This window comes from Tachypleus tridentatus, chromosome 12 (assembly GCF_004210375.1).
Source record: "Tachypleus tridentatus isolate NWPU-2018 chromosome 12, ASM421037v1, whole genome shotgun sequence".
NCBI classification, from domain to species: Eukaryota; Metazoa; Arthropoda; class Merostomata; order Xiphosura; family Limulidae; genus Tachypleus; species Tachypleus tridentatus.
This window is the reverse complement of record NC_134836.1, coordinates 21,863,260-21,881,341: the sequence shown is the minus strand read 5'-3', so window position 1 is coordinate 21,881,341 and position 18,082 is coordinate 21,863,260. Positions and strand designations below refer to the sequence as shown.

The 18,082-nt window shown below is 33.9% G+C and overlaps 1 protein-coding gene across 10 annotated transcripts in view; it reads left to right on the top strand.

Annotated features, from left to right (window-relative positions):
* The window catches only part of LOC143235139 (uncharacterized), a 72,173-nt gene that overhangs the window by 42,550 nt on the left and 11,541 nt on the right, over nucleotides 1-18,082 (top strand). For all 10 annotated transcript variants that reach the window (XR_013018940.1, XR_013018939.1, XR_013018941.1 and 7 more), the window contains 8 exons: nucleotides 2,830-3,011; nucleotides 4,057-4,137; nucleotides 6,481-6,684; nucleotides 7,619-8,089; nucleotides 8,807-11,851; nucleotides 14,528-14,605; nucleotides 15,474-15,599; nucleotides 16,301-16,448. Coding sequence is in view for 7 of the 10 variants with exons in the window: in XM_076472993.1 (XP_076329108.1) it covers nucleotides 2,830-3,011; nucleotides 4,057-4,137; nucleotides 6,481-6,684; nucleotides 7,619-8,089; nucleotides 8,807-11,851; nucleotides 14,528-14,605; nucleotides 15,474-15,599; nucleotides 16,301-16,448 (4,335 nt within the window). In the remaining 3 variants the exon portion in view is untranslated. The remainder of the gene's footprint in view (nucleotides 1-2,829; nucleotides 3,012-4,056; nucleotides 4,138-6,480; nucleotides 6,685-7,618; nucleotides 8,090-8,806; nucleotides 11,852-14,527; nucleotides 14,606-15,473; nucleotides 15,600-16,300; nucleotides 16,449-18,082) is intronic.

Below are 18,082 nucleotides of genomic sequence, written 5' to 3'. Positions count from 1 at the left end.
GTCACCTAAAAAAGGCAGATACTCCAGATTGGAAGTACTGTCTTTTATTCAATTAATATCTTTCAAACAATCATTCAGTTCCCATTTATACAGATGGTCCCAAATCAAGTAATTCAGTGGGCTCTGCTATTGTTTGCTATGGGTCAGTAGTTGTGCGCAGAATCCTATCTGCAGCTTCTGTGTTCACTGCTGAACTGTATGCCATATCTCTTGCCCTGGATCATATTGCAGCTGAGCAGTACTCCAACTGCACTATTTATACTGATTCGCTTAGTTCTATACTTGCCTTGGAATCGCTACACGTTAGCTCACATCCTATTCTCGCTGATATTTGAAACCGACTGGCCCATTTCTCATTAGCAGCTATTTCAATCCAGTTTTTCTGGATACCAGGCCATGTTGGTATTCGCGGGAAGGAGCTTGCAGACATGGCATCTAAATATGTTTGCTTCAGCACCATCACTCCTATGCCTATTCCATACATGGACTATGGTGTTGTCTTCAAGGCTCGGCTCCATGCCAGCTGGCAGTCCACTTGGAGTGAGCAACGTGACAACAAACTTTTTCAAATCAAACTCAAAATTGGACTTCCGGCCATCTAGCTTCCGTAAAGTTCGGAAGGAGGAAGTTGTTCTCACTAGGCTACGCATTGGTCACAGTTTTTCAACTCATCATTTTCTTTTATCTGGAACTGATGCACCAATGTGTAGTTTGTGTAACACTCAAATCACTATCAGCCACGTTTTACTTTCTTGCCATCGTTACAATTCTCAACGACGGCAATATTTTAAACATATTTTTTCCCAGGGTCAGTCTGTAACATTGGACAGAGTTATTGGTGATGGTGACTCTGTCCATCTTGATAATGTTTTTAATTTTTTAATGGCCATTAATCTTTTTAATCTCATTTAAGTGTTGCATATTTATTCATTACACCTTTTTAATTGTGGTTCCTTTTTTACAGTTTTAATCTCTCTCCTTCAATTTGACATTGGACAATGGCCAGAACATTAAATAACTCGACACCAGGACTGGAAAGGCCAACTTCAGGTGACTAACGCTACTGTTTGAACTATCCGTTTGAACTACTCGTTAGTCGTCCTGGCGAGTTGTTGTTATACTTTTGCTGCATATCATTTCACACTTTTACTACTTAACTTTTTAGTACTGGCCATATTGACTCATAACCCAGAACCAGGACTGGAAAGACCAACTTCAGGTGACTGACGGTGGTTTTTATACTTGCCTGTTAGTCTTCCTGGCGGGTTATGATCATTACCATTCTGCTACAGGTAGTTCTTTACAACTTTGTTGACTGGATGTCAACATTGGTTTTTACGCCATTTTCTGTTTTAATTGCCGTTTTGCTTTTATCTTCAATTACTTTTACACATTTTACTCCATTTACTTGACTTTTATCTTTTTACTGGACATTTGGCTACTCATTATTACGATTTTGCGGAGTGTCTTTTAAAACTTCTATTCTTTTACATTTTGATACTGGTTGCTATGACACATAACCCAGAACCAGGACTGGAAAGACCAACTTCAGGTGACTGGACGGTGGTTCTTGAACTTACCTGTTAGTCTTCCTGGCGGGTTATGATCATTACCTTTTGCTAGAGTAAATACCTTACAACTTCTTATACTCTGCCTTCTATCTTAACATTGTAGACTAGGTGTCAACATTGGTTTTATACTTTTTTGTTTTACCTTCATTTCCATTTATGTCTATTACTACATTTATTTTTTTATTTTATTTTTACATTTTTACCGAATGTCTGGCGCAGATAGCCTCGCTGCTTTGTGCCATGAAACACTAAATCAATCAATCAATCAACCAGTATCTTGAACTTGGGGTGAAGATGGTGTGATCCTCATTCTACTCTGTGTTTATGTCGGTTTCCATCAGCCTCAGTTTTAGATGTAGTTGACTTACCAAGTATGGTCTGTAACACCCTAGCCATTCTACACCTGGGGGTACATCCATTGTTTCACCCACTTTTATACTTTGTGGGATTCAGTTACATATATATTTATATGGTTAGGTTCACTATCCTGCGACAGTTCTCTCCTACTTTGATATGTTTCTTTCATTTTCAGCTCTTAAACATTTCACAGATGGTCAAAAGGCATACCTGGCTCAGAAGTGGTGCGGTACCCCTTATCAGATCTACAGATCTGATTTTCTCTTGCTTTTTTGCAGTATGCTTCTGCTGCTTTACCATTCCCTTGCACTGGTCCCACCTCTCACTAGCTAATCTTTTGAAAGGAGGTAACTACTCTATTGAAAGTTATAATTTTGCTATACTGAAAATGTATTTCCAGTAGGTACATACCTCCTCTTACGTTTCTCATCCTTCTTCCCTAGTTTCCGTCAATGCTTGAATCTTCTGCCAAACTTCAAAATGATAGTTTAGTAGCAGTGTATAGAAGGAGTCATGTGCATCATATGAGTATATCATGGTCCAATTAGTGGACAAGTGATGCAGTTCCATGAGATGCACGTTGGTATCATTTGTTTCCAGTAGAAAGCAGAAGGCTTGTGGCATGTGTAAAGGAAAAAGTTTGCATATAGAGGGCAGCACTAGACAAGAATAGCTAATCTTGTGAGGGAAGGTATGCACCTATTGGAAATACATTTTCAATGTAAGAAAATTATAACTTTTATTAAATTTTTCCTATGAGGTTGGTTCAGTAGCTGAGTTCCATGTTTCGACTAATTGGGGTTGTCTGACTCTAGCTTCTTGGTTTACTTGTGTAAAGTTTTTTTTCTATTTTATTCTAACACATAAAATTTTTTTCCTGTTTAAAATTATTCCTTATCAGAAGAGTGCAGTCATTCCAATAGGCTTGAGAGATCATCCTCGGGAACTAACATAAGAAGTGTAGACTGGGACACAGCAGTAGATAGGTGTCAACTGAAAACCTCATCTTACCAAAACACTAAGACACCTGTTTGCAGAAGGCATTTAAAATCTCAGAATGCAAGACCTGATTATTGCTCTCAGGTGATTATTATGATATTTTTTACAAATATCAATTTGAAACCATACATCTGATATTTAATCACTATACTATTGTAAATTATTAAAAAAATGGTGTTGCATTTTTTCCCACACAGGAGGTGAATTGAATTAATATTTATATTATCAATAAGATCTCTTCAAGTAACAGTATTTAATATACTTAAGTGATAAATATTTAGGAACAGGTGAACTGCATTTTTATTTACCACAGAAAAATTACAGAAGAAATGTGCTATTTGATTGAATGTTGGGAGAGTGGGTGGCCAAATGGTTTGCATGCCCACACTGTGAATCTTAGAATTTATGGTTTGCACCCTGTTACCACAAACTGTGCTTCACAGTTTAGAGTTGTGTGTGTTATAAGAGTGAAGGTCAAATCACACTGTTTGATCAGACAAAAACACCTCAATAGCTGGTATCGAATGCTTTTGATTAGATACCTTTCATCTAGTCTTTTATTTCAAAATTAGTGACAATTATGTATAGATTTTCCACTTAACACAACACAATTTTTAAACGTACATTAGATAAACATCACTTGTTGCCAAAATGTAAATAAAACAACAAGTTTTTAAAATAACTGATGTTAATGTTTTGGTTTTGATTTCTAAAATACTCCAATTGCTGCAGCTTCATCAAAGAAGAATCTTGTATCATCATATACAGTATGTCTGTGTTGCAATTTTTATGACGTTAGAAAAACACATACGTTCAAGAAGTCTGGAGAGAAATAAATAAAAAAATCCTCTGAGTGCTTTCAGAAGTGCTCAGGTTATAGGGTTTTTATTCATTTCTGCTTTGTTATCTATAACAACAAGAGTTGTAAACTGATAAATCAATGCATCCTTGGCCATTATAAGGATGATATATAAAATTAATCACTGGATTAATTTTGTATATATGGATCTAACTTTCATTAAAAGTTAATAACTACCGTCTAAAAACAGTATTATTATATTAAGAAAAGAATGCTATAGTTGCTATTTCTGAATTAGAAACTGTCGCTATTTTTGTGCACCTTTTCTAGGTTCGATGGGATCCAGACGGTTGTGTTCTGGACACTTGTTCCCCTCTTTACCACACTGCTGATACGGAGCATGATTCTGAGGTGATTTTTGTGGAGATTCACTGTTATATTAAGATTTAACAGTAGAGACAAAAATAACAGCCAGGATATGATGTTGGTGAGATGTTTCCATTCAAAACAACCTAAAAATAATTTGTTTCAGATTAAATCTATAACAAAATTAACCATTCACATATGTTGTGTGTGAAAAACGAAAATTGTCAGGATATGATGATGTGACAAAATTCACAGCTCTTGTACATTGTGTGTGAAAAACAGAAATTGTTACTATATGATGATGTGACAAAATTTGTATATATTTTGTTATAGTTTGAGTCAAAACCATACAGAACTGATGTTATGTAATAAAACTGTTTGATAATATAGACTAATGGATATTTATATAGTTATATTGGGTTGTCCAGAAATAAGTGTTGTTTTTGAACTGTGAAATTTATAAAAGTATAAACCAGTGTTATAAACATGCTTTAATCAAAGTAAGCACCATTTGCTTCAACACAATTTTGCCAACGTGTAATAATGCTGTTTATGTCCCTGCTATAGAAATCAGAGTTTCTACGGTCAATGAACTCCCTGAAAGCTTCTTCTGCAACTGCCTGGCTTGGAAATTGTTTATTATTCAAAAAATTGTTAAAATGCTTGAAAAAATAGGAAAAGTTTGGGGAATAAGATGGATGAAGCAGAACCTCAATTCCCAACTCATTCAATTTTTAGAGCATCATCCTTGACAGGTCTCATGACACCAATTTTATTGATCTTTGGTCAGCTCATGCTGAACCCACTTGTTAAATTTTTTTGTCTTTTCAGTTGCACTCAAGTGGTTGGCAATGTTTGATTTGCTTGTGCCTAGCTTTTTTCACAAGCTCATGTACTGTTGTTTAAGGATCTGTCTCAATTGCTTCCCTTTGTATGTTTTTATCTAAGGATGGCTTCCTGCCATGACCTTCATGGTATTCAAGACTTTCACCTCCATGTCAAAACTTTAGAACCAAACTGAACTGTATATTCACTAACAGATCCATGGCTGAATGCCTGGTTGATGTTTCTTGTAGTTTCAGTAGCTTTTTTTTCCAAGCTTGAAGTCATAGAGGAAAAATAAGATGAAAGTCCTTCACGTCCATGTTGCTTTGTGGATTGCGAAACTTACTCTGAGTAGAGTTGAAACAGCAGACAATTAAGACATCTTGTAAGCAACAAACGTTGGATTAAACCAACCAACGATAAGTTACTCAATATTCAGTTCTAAATGTCATCATGAGAATTCCAACATTTATTTCTGGACAACCTAATGGACATACAAACGTGCATGCACCCTATATATATGTGTTTAATTATGAGCATATAATCTACCTTGATGCACTTCAAGTAATCATTTATTTTTTGTACCTTTTTATATTCATCTCTTTTTGTTGTACTTGTTCTTCAGATACAATTTCAGTTTCCACTTTCTGTTTATTGTGTTCACTAGCTTTCTTGTTTTTCAGTCCACTTCTATCTATTTGTTTTATGTTTTTCTGTGTTATTTTTCAGTGTTAATAAATGGCCAAAATATTGTGTAAATTTTTTTTTCTCAGCTACAGCTTTATAATAACATGTGAAGAGATGCCAACTATTTCAAATGACTGAGCGTAATGATTGTAGACAGAGCCCTTTCACTATTTTAGTCCTTTTAGATTTGCCAGAAACAAGACAATCTGGTGAATGAGGCCTCTTTTTTTCCATCTTGTGAATGATCGCATTGGTATTTCTATGCTGCTTAGAAAACGAGAAATACTCATCTATGCGAGCGCTGATTGGCTGACAAGCACTGATGACGTAACTATGGATTCTCCCACGTACCCAGTATGGAGAAGCACTGCACTCAAACTATTGGTAGACGTCGGAGATACAAATATTTTTTATTATTTCAAGCACAAACATGATTATCACAAGTAGCCATTTGGATTATGTCTTTTATTTATTATCAAAATTTATTTGTATCTCACTAGAAATTTTCTTTTCACCCCTTTCAAGCACTGTTGGAACAATTTATCACTTTATTGTATAGGTCTATATAATATATAATAATTTTGGAGTTGCAACAAGTCGTAATATTTGTGTGTATGAGCATATATATAGTCATAATGTTTACACCAAACTCATAATGATTACACTCAAATCGTAATGGTTGGCATCTCTGTATGTAGTTTGTAATTCAAATGATACTATAAACATTTGTAATATATAGAAAATTAACTTCCTCTGATGTAATTGTTATTAACTAACTTTGGTTTATATCACATTGTTTGTTATGAAAGGAGATAATATCATAAGTGATGTATGTGTCACAAAATGCTACTATTTACTTTTATTTTTTTGTTTAAGAAATTAGTCAAGAAAGGATGGTTGATGTATCAGCATTCAAACGAATGGCACAAGCACTGGGTTGTTCTGAGTGCTTCCTTCTTGGTTCTCTACCATGATCTGAAAGCAGAGATGGCTAATGCTGTTGATGAAAGGGTAGACATTCGATTAATAAAATCTATTGATGAAGCAGAGGCAAGAAAAATTTATCCTTTTACTGTGAAAGTGAGTGTAAAACTATTATTTATTGTTATAATGTTGATGCTTGTTTTTCTGAGAAAAACCAAAAGTTCAAATGGATATAAGTTACATAAGTTGAAAACATGCATGTAATTTACATAAGCTCACAACCTCATTCTTATCGGATTATACCACAAAATGTATACAAATATGAATAAAAACGAGTGATACAGTCACTCACGTGTTTTCAGGTAGACGGTAAGATTACACAGTTACATTTCTCACCTGTGTTTTCATGTAAACATAGTAAGATCATACAATCACATTTCTCACTCAGATGATTCTATTTTTTGTGGCCTTGTTTTTTTATCAACTACTATCTCGTATGCAGTGTATTTCCAGCAGTTATTTTGAAATTTCGAAAATAGTCAGAAATTTGAGAAAATTGTAATTTTAATGTTCATTATATCCAAAAACCCTACAAGGTGGATAACATTTAAGTAATGTTTTTATAAACATGAAAACGTAAAATCATTCCTCATTAAAGAATTTTTTTCTCCATCATCCCCTAGTGGCAGTATGAAAAACTAATTTAAAATATCAAACTGTTCAAGTATGATTTTTTGAATAATTATTTATATATTTTTCGTGACTCTCAGGAAGATATGTAAGTATATAAAGCCTTTTTTTTTATTAATGGTTGTCATTTATTAAACATTGAAGTTTTGTTTTTAAACATTAAACAAGATTAATATCTGAGATATTTACTGAAGTGTCTTGTTGTTTCACAAAGGTTACTTTGGCTTATACCTCTCTGGCCATTTTAACTATTGACTTTATTTTTTGTTCGAGTTGCACAGAAATATTTTCTGTGTCCTTTTTGGTTGAACTAAGATGATATTGGCGTATAGTAATAATTATATAAGATTTTTACTATCTTGAATTTTCATTGATCGTATGAAAATTATGTTTATTCCAGACATTGGATGGCCAGATACACATGTTTTCAACCATCACGGCTGGAATGCGCAGCAACTGGCTCCAGGCACTTCATCATGTTTGTAAAATGTATCTCATTTCACCTATGAGTACAAGTACAACACCTCCAGTTAAGTTCTCTTCAAACATTTTTTCTCCTAGACAACAGGAGAAATCATTTAACAAAACATTTTTAAGTGATACACCTTCACGTCCAGACAATTTCAACAAGATTAAACAGCCGACTAACCCTCATTCTCGATCACTTCCCAAAGCGGCATCTAGAATCAAAGAGAAAACCAAGTCACAATCTTTACAGTCAAAGATTTCTAATAAACATGATAAATTAATAGCACCTATTAGTGTTTACCAGGGTTTGCCTTTAGGTAAAATAGATCACCATAACAAGGTTTTAACTTCAAGAGATTGTGGCACAGAATTTCAACCTTGGAGGCAGATAAATTTGTCAGAGGTAATTTAAATGTTTTGTTTACTTCGTTTTTTAATAATATTTTTATTCTTAAAATGAAAACGTGCATTAATATAGTTTGTTTTTCATTTTTATGTAATTAAATAGGATTTCTTTTAGTGAAGCAGTTTAAAACTTTACATTAAAATTAAACTAAAGATGTATTTGGATCATTAATCTAATGTTTGGTCTACAAGATTAAACATTTGAGAACCTACATGAATGTGTTGACCTGATCGTTTCTGTAGCTGGATATTTTGGAGCATCTCTCACATAACATTTTCCTTCTTAATTCGTGAATGAAATTATTATTAATAAATAAATTAAATACCAATTATTAATATTAGTGAAAGAGGTTTTAACATAAAAATGTAGAGAATATTTAATATTTTTTGTTCTTGCTCGTGAATTTGGCAAATTAATAACACTTGCATGATTGTTATATTTGACACATAATTTCAGTTACTAATATTTTTAAAGTAAGAAAATGGTGATTGTTTTAGGGTTTTAAACTGCTGTGAGTTTCAAGTTTAACTATTATTAATGTATTTTTTTCAATATTTAATTACCATATAACAACAAACTATTAAATTTGCAACATCTTCATACCATAAAGTAAGATATGTTAAGATATGCTTTAGAAATGTGTGTTATATTTTGTAGCTAGTCATGTATTCTGGTTCTTTACTTACATCAGTTTGATCTGTAACTCATGAACAGGATTGTACTAAATTCAGCATTTGTCCAGAGGTTGCTAGTTGTAGTGACGTGAGTGTTTTGACTCCATTTGGGACACCAATATTGTACGACAAAGATAATGGTTCTAAGAATAAATACCTTTCACGTAAGAGACTGGAAAATGGTTACAGCCTAGTTACAATCAAGCCTGATCTGGATTTTGATCTACAAAATGCAGATGCTAGTCACAAAGATTGTAAAGAAAACTCACAGTGTTCTGGCTTGAAACATGATGACTATAGACAGAACAATGAAATTCCCACAAAGATCCCAGATGCTGGTGAGTTCACATTAAAAATGTTCAAACAACAGATGGCTGACAGGAAAGGACTATTTGTCGAGAAAGAGGCTGATAATTTGCTCACGAATAATAAAATTCTTGTTATTGAAGACCTTCGGGCATTCTTTCATTTGTGTCTAGATAGATTACTAAATCTTAAAAAGAAACTAGGATCGTCCCTAGAAAGAAAAGATGAAGCATTTATAGTGGGGAAAGAAATTTTTAGTCTATGTAGTGAGATAGAGAAAATTTTAGCTCTGAATGACATGAAATTAACAAGTGAAAGCAAGACTTGTAAGTCTGAAAATGCAATTATTGAATTTCAGAGTGCTTGTAGCACCAAGCTTGTAGAAGTAGAGAAGCTTGATAATAAAATAAGTTCCTTAAAGTCAGTTTTAAATGACCGAGACCAAGATTTAATGAAAGTACGTACCCAAGTAGGCAGCTTAGAAAAAGAAAAGATGTGTTTAAAGGATCGTGTAAAACAATTGGAAATGGTTTTACGAACATCCTCATGTGATGAGTCATTCGCCAAAGGCTCCAAGTCCTTGTCTGAAGAGAATACTCATTTGAAACTGTTGCTGAACAAAGCCAATGAAACTACCAAAAGTCTCAGAAAAAGGCTGCAAGAAAACAGTGAAAGCTTTACCAATTTGGAAATAAATAATTACCAGTTAGAGCAAGATATCAGGCAGTTTCAGAGTGAACATTCTTCTCAAATAGCCTTAATGATAGCCAGAGTTGAGGATTTGACAACCAAATTGGCAACTGCTGAAAAAAACTTGCGTTACTTAAAACAAAAACTTGCAAAAGCTGAATTAAGGCAAGAAAAACAGAAAAATTCTTTTCAGGAGAAAGAGGGAATAAACCTCTCAAAAGAACTGGAAATCAAACTTGAAGATTTAGAGTCCAAAATAGGTCATATTGAAACTTGTTTAGGTAGTCGTAACACAAATGATGAGGATGGTATGACGTTTAAATCGGAAACTAAAAGTAACCAATTAGATCTGTTAACAAGACTTAACAATTTAGAATCCAAGGTTAAGGCTGCTTGTAGTATAGTTAATGGATGGAGTATAAAGAAACCAAAGATCTTGTTTCCAAGAAGCTGTGATACAGAAGACGTTCAGGAAGAATCAGGTACGATGTCTGCTAGTGATTGGTCTTTGAAACTGTGCTCTATGCCTACAAAAGTTACTACTGATGATACACTTCTGTCTGTTTCGTCCTGTATCAAAACATTGTTTCAGAAAGTCAAAATGGTAATGGCATGGATGAAAGATACTTTCTTGGTTTTACAGAAGCAAAATTCAATGACCAAAGGTTCTAAAGGTTCTGCTAATGAACTTGCACATCTGACAAGAACCTGTCAATACCTCCTTTCTAGTGAAGAAAAAGATGAAAATATTAAAATAAACTTAATCTACCTTTTGCTTGTTCTTCAAGAAATAACAGTAGCAGCTATAAAAATTAGTGAAGTCGAATCATTGAAAAGAAACATAATTTTCAAAGAAGTGTATACAATGCATAAACTTGTATGTGCATTTGAGAATAAACTTTGCTCTGACTCATGTAGTTTGGCCATTGACTACAACAGTAGAAACTTTTCATTTCTTTTTTCCTTCCCCTCATTGTTCTCAAATTTAAACACATCAGTCTCTGATTCTGTGAATTCTTTAGAAGATACTATTTCTCAGGATCACTTGGAAACTGAACTTATGGCTTTACAAGAACAGTGGAAGAAAGTAAAAAATTTAGTGGACAAATTACGGGACAACAAAATTATTACCCTAGTCAAGTATCTTAAAGACACACAAGTTCAGAGACTGAAAGTGGAAGGAACACAAAAAGTAGCAAAGAGAGACTCATGTATTGAAAGTACTTTTTCTGAAGAATTAATTTTTGCTGAAATGTATCTACTTATTATCTGTTTCAGTGAAAAATCTTACAAACAGTTCCTGTCAATGTTTCAGAGATGTGGGTTTTTGTCCTTGTATTTTGAATCGAAAGCTTTTGAAGCTTGGAATTCTTCAATGAATACTGAATTAGGAAAAGAGATTGAATCTATCTTTGTACAAATAAAAACTAGTTGTCTTGAAGATGAAATCTCCATCAGGATTCAGTCAAGTTCTGAAGAACACTTACTGAATCAGCAGGTGATGCAGCTCCTTGTGGAAATAACAGACATGTGTGTGGTCTCTGCTCTGCTTCAAGGTTCTACTGCTTATTGTACAGAAAGAGTCAACAGCTTTAAAGCAGATAATAGCAGAGAACCAATTAGTAGTAACCACACTAATCTACTGCATGACACATTGCCAGAAAATCTTTACAAGGAAGCAGTCAAAATGGTCACCATCTACTCTCCGTTTTCTCTTTCAAAAGAAGAGTTGGTTTACAGCCATGATGGACATTCTGTCATTGTTGAGAGGTTAGCCAGATTCCACTCTTTAAACCTGACAAAACTGAATGAAAGATATGTTGAGGAAATAACTAAAGTGAGAACCTGCTACCAGGAGGAACTGAAGAAGGCCTGCTTAGAATTGAAATATCAACAGCAGAAGGTGGACTGCTTGTGTACAGAAGCAGAATCTTATCAAGAAGTGACCCAGCAACAGCAAGAAACAACATGTTCCACCTGTAAAGAAGTAAACACTAAACTTGAAGAAACATATGAGGAACAAACAGCTTCATTAGAAGATGAAAAGAAAAATGTACAGAAACAGTTACAAGCCATTTTTAATGATCAGGTAACATATCTTTAATAAGCAAACATGCAAAGTAATGAGAGGTATAACACACCCCACTTCTATATTAATTACATACTTGGGTAATTACAGTGTTTGATGTAACAATTGATTTACATGGCAGTTTTATGAAGTGTTTCTTTGTAACTCTGTGAATGTTTCTAACACAGATACTTAACAGTTGTTAAAGTAACAGTGATTGTTGTGTTGCTAGACAAATCATAAAGTGTGTTTATAACATTGCTACCTTTGTTTTAGGTCTCAGTGAATTGTGTTGCAACACTAACACATATTTGTAACATCTTTTTATAATACATGTTCTACACTTACAGTTTAACAATGATAATTAGATGTTGAGGTTCCAAATGTGTTTATATATACAGGGTGTTTGGAAAGTCACTGTGCAGTTTTGTCTGTTAATAAATATATAAATGCACAGTGACTTTCCTAACACCCTGTTGTATTTACACACATTTACATATACATATATATATTATAATAATATTTTATTCAGTCTATTTCAAGCCAGCAACTGATAGCGGTGTTTAGAAACAAAATAAGAAGGATCGAGGCCTGTATTGATGCCAATGGGGGTCACTTTCAACATTGCTTATAATTGTCATTTATATTTACCTCCTGTACTCTATATTGAAACATGTCTGTTAATAAATATATAACTGCACAGTGACTCTCTGAACACCCTGTATAAACTGTTTACAGACATGTATACATGATTGCATATATATACTTTGTACACACGTTTATGTATACATGACTGTTTATATATAAAATGTAAACGTGGACATACATATATACGTATATACACACAAGGTACACATAACAGTGGTTGTATATATCAGGGTGTTGCATATGAAATGTTGGATTTTTAAAGGAAAATGTGAAACAAGTACATCTTTTTGTTGTTTAATTTATCTAATCAAAATAAGCTCCTTCAGACTCAATACACTTCTGCCAATTAGTGGTAAGCTTATAAATGCCATCTTTATAGAATTGAATGTCTTTTGATGTAATGAAGTCTTCAAAGACACTTTCAATTAACCTTTGGCTTATAAACGTTTTTCCTTTAAAAAATGCCTTAAAATAAGTAATAATCTGTAGGTGAAAGATTTGGTGAATGAGGTAAAGTTTCATACCAAAATTTGTTTACTTTTTGGACAGTAACACATGAGACATGAAACTGAGCATTGTCATGAAGCAGTATGGGTCCTCTGCAGTTGACTATTGCTAGATGTTTTTGTAACAACTTTTTATGCATGACTATTGCTGGATGTGTTTGTAACAACTTTCTGTGTATGACTATTGCTAGATGTTTTTGTAACAACTTTCTGTGCATGACTATTTCTCTACTGTGATTGTTTCTTCTGGGTTTAAGAATAAATAATGGATCACACTTGCTGACAATCACCAAACACTGACCTAAGCTTCTTAAAGTGAAGAGCTGGTTTTGGCATATGTTTTGGTGCTTCATCAAAGTTAAGCCCCTGTTTGGATCTTCATTGATTGTTGTAAAGAATCCATGGAGAAACAGGTCATTTTTGGAACAAATTTCAACTCCTCTTATTTGACATTTTCAGTTAATTCATGAGATACCCATTTATTGAGGTTTTTTACCTTACCAATTGATTGAAGATGTAAGGAAACTGTTGAATAATTAACATTAAGTTTGTTGGTGAGTTCCTTTTTGGTTTGGCAGGTATCTGGTTCAACTAAGGCCTTCAGTTCTTCTTTATTAATGGCTGTCTGAGGGTGGCCTCAAGGCTTGTGTCACCAAAGCAAAATCTTTTAAATCAATACTGTGCTGTGCTCTCATTTGCTGTGTCATCACTAAATGCATGATTGATATTACGAGCTGCTGCTGCTGCATTGTGACCAAGCTTCAACTCCTACAAGGAAATTAAACGAATGTCAGATGACAAAAATCAACATAAATGTGAATTAATTTCTGAAATAAAGAAAGCTTGAAATGAACCAGACAATATGCTGTGTTATTGTGACAAATTTACACAAATGATTCTTTTTAGCCACTAAAAATCGAGTTTTAAATTTGCCCATAACAATCTGACATTTTATATGTAACAGTATGTGTGTGTATATACATGTATATATCAATTTATATAGTTTATATATACACACACACAAGATACACATGATGATCTTGCAAATATAGAGTATAAATGTGGCCATATGTATAAAGTATGCACATGCTGATATGCTTAAAAGTAGACATTTTCATATATATATTTCTTCTATATATTCACATTAGGTGTGTTTATATCTACAGGTTAGATGTCTTTATATATATGGGTTAGATATGCTTATATATATATAGGTTAGATGAGCTTATATGTGTAGGTTAGATGTGTTGATATCTGTAGGTCAGATGAATTTATATATAAAGGTTAGATGTGCTTATATATACAGGTTAGGTGTGTTTATATTTATAGGTTAGATATGTTTATATGTTCAGATTAGATGTTTTTATGTATACTAGTTAGGTGTGTTTACATATTCAGTTGGACATGTTTGTATACACAGGATAAATTTGTGTTGTATATTTCATATTGAGACACACAATGTTGATATATACACATCTATATATATATTATATTGTTTTTAATCTGCAGATACCCCTAATATCATTCGTTTTCCCTATACTAGGTTAAAACACTAGAGAATAAAGTATTAAGCCTTCAGAATGAACTACAACTTACTCAGACACACCTCAGAAACTTGAAGGTATGTTGATATATTATTTTCAGGGACATTGTACTAGTATATTAAAAGTGAAAAAACAAAAATGTAGGTTGTTTTTTTCCCTTTCAGTGTTTGTTGTTAAATGTTAAACTTTATTCTTTGAATCTTGTATTTTCTTCCTTCTTACAGCATACCCATACACTTGAATGTATTTGTATAAGCTAATGACAAAATATGTGTTTTCTATACAATTTTTTATATGAAGTTGTGATGTGATATTTTGGTTTAGTTTGAATGTTATGCAAAGTTACTTGAGGGTTGTCCATGCTAGCCATTCATAATTTAGCAGTGATAGTTTATATGGAAACCAACTAGTCCAACACCACTTACTGCCATGTTTTAGGCTGCTTTTTTACCAATTGATAGTGCAGTTGACCATCATATTATAATACCCTCACGGCTGAAAGGGTGATCATCTTCAGTGACCAGCCAGTTGTGAGTTGAATGTTAAGTCATCAGGCAGTGGTATTGTGTTTGCTGTTCACCAGTATTATTATTATATTTATATTCTGCATATCTTTCTCTCTGTAATTTAAGTAAGCTGTGTCATAAGTGTGTTTTATACATGATTGCCAGCTCACACTGCATTAGAATTGATTTTAACATTTTACTTGTAATTAGACAAAATGACTGGTACTAGATGGTGCTAAAGTGTGTCATAGACCTGTGGTCATAAGTAAACCAGTCTCTAGCTCTACACAAATAAGTAGGTCAGTTGAGTGCTGGTGACAATTCCAGGGATTATGCTGAGACTTGCTGCTTCACAGAAAGTAGATTGAATGTGTTTAATAATACAATTATTGGTTTTTATTTTATCAAAATACTACATTTTTCATCTTCAACTAAACAGAATGAGTATGAGGAAAAGTTGAAAAGTTTAATGAAGGCTTATCAACAGAAAGTCAAAGAAAACATTCAAGAGATAAGTGAAGAGGAAATACGACAGCATTACCAAGATGACCTTTCTGAATGGAAGGTAACTAAATCATTCATTGGATGTTTACTATTTAGCATCATGTGCAAGTGTCATGGAGTTGAAACTAATCTTTAAGTGTCATGAAGTTTAAATTAACTTTTGTCAGAAAATAAGAATAGGGAACACATGCAAAATGGAAAATGTTAATTGTTTTGGTATCTCATTTAGGTATACAATTACTGAGATTCAGATTCTGTTCATAAATAAGAACCAGAATTTATTTAATAGTCTATGAAAATCATTATCCTAACCGACTTAAGTTATTAGCTCATTTCTGTTGCATCTAAATTCTAAAGAGATATTAATTATATAAATACTTGTTAGTGCAAGAGTCCTTTCAACTTGAATAATGTAGTGGTCATTTCATAGTTTAATATTTTGATTATGGTCTTTCAATACTTGAGAATGTTGTTGTTGGGTGTTCCTGTGTAAAGATATCTTTCATTACATTTGAATCTTATGAATATTTCTGTATTTTAAGAGTAAACCAGTTCAGGTATCTGGTACTTATCACAATGTTTGTGTGTGAACATTATAACACAATTTACTCTTTTTAATTATTCATTCGTAATAGTATTGAAAACAAAATATATCTTGATAATTTCAAAAACCATCTCTTGTAAAATAATCTATAATCTTAAAGTTTCATTTCAAAAATTTTGTAAATATGTTCATTTTATACCTAATTCCTCTGTGTGTAGAAGTTCACAGAAAGAAGTCTGAATGTTTTAAAAAAGTCCTACAAGAGAATGTTACAGGATCTACAGGACAAACACAGACAGGAAGTAGAAAGATTGAAGACTGAGAAAGATGAGGCCCTGCAAGAGGAAGCAAGAGCAACTAAGACAGGTAAGGCCAAGTTATCGTAGAATCAAAGAGGAAAACTAATCATGTTAGTTGTTTACCACCTGACTGACACAAGAACTAATCAAGTTAGTGGTTTACCAGCTGACTAACACAAGAACTAATCAAGTTATTGATTTACCAGCTGACTAACACAAGAACTAATCAAGTTAGTGGTTTACCACCTGATCTACACAAGAACTATTCATGTTAGTGGTTTACCAGCTGATCTACAGAAGAACTAATCAAGTTATTGATTTACCAGCTGATCAATACAAGAATGGATAACTTATATATGATAAAGCTTCTTACTCAGACAAAACTTCCAAACATGTAGTACATTCTGCAAACTCTAACCACTTCATTGTACTTATAAATCATTGTTTCTAAATTTACTAGTTCTTGGACAGTTCCCCTCAGTGTGGATTCATGTATGTGGTGAGATGATATCCAAGGAAAAGTTCTGTGCTTTCTGTTTACCTCATCTGGGATCTAAACATTCACCCATGTATTTGCTGTGTGTGGTGACCCATGAAGGGGAGGAGAGGATCCTGGTGGTTGAGGGGTCCAACCCTAACACACCACTTTGGCCTTGAATTCCTGTAGACAGGCAGCCTTAAGGTGCCCCCCCCCCCAGGTTCAATCAGCTGGTCAACTTGGGCTAGGGTCAACCAAGTACCAGTGTTGGATGTTCTCAACAGGTGTTTTAGACGTTGTACTTGATGCTGATGTTTGGGTATAGTGCTCACAAAACACTAGTATTGCTGCAGTGTTCTTGTTTGGCATTGTAGCATGTTCCCTTGTAGGGCTCTATGGTGGGTGGTGTTAGTGGGCACCGAAATATTATTTTTTTTATTATGGATCCTCCAAACAAAAACTTAAATGAAAAGCTTAGTGAAAAAAACATTCCATAGGTAAACGACCAGTCCTGAAGATTCTGAGCACCAATTATCAGCATCTGTAACACCTGTACCTCATTTTTCTTATACTACGTTCTCTTTCAGACAACTTTTACGTCAGATGTCTCCCTTTTTCATTTAGAAGGGACTAGAGGGACTTGCTGGCTCTCCAAAGTCAGTAAAGAAGCTTTGCTTTGGAGACATATTGGTGAAAACATCCACATCTAAACACAGTGAACTCCTCTTGCATTAAACGACGATTAGGGATATACCTATTGAGGTTATGCCTCATGCTACTTTGAATTCATCACGAGGAGTTATTTTTTTTAATGGGATTTGATGAACATTCCCGAGTCAGAGATTCTCGCTGGTTTCTCCAAACAAAGAGTTTCTGCAGTGAGGCATATCTCCACTGGCAAAGATGGAATTATGATGCCGACCAGTGTTTTCATTCTAACATTTACGTCACCACATCTGCCTGCCACAATCTAGGAAGGATATCTTAATTGCAAGGTAAGGCCATACATTCCAAACCCTCTCAAACATTTCTAGTGTCAATGGTTCGATCACTTAAAGACATCATGTTGTGGTTCCTTGACGTGTGTTTGTTGAGGTGGCAAGGACCATGATGCCTGTGAGTGTGAAATGGACCCTCATTACATCAGTTGCAATGGCTCTCCCATGTCCTTTTTGTTGGTATCCCACACTTTCGCATTGCTTTCCAGCTGGCCCGTGCACATG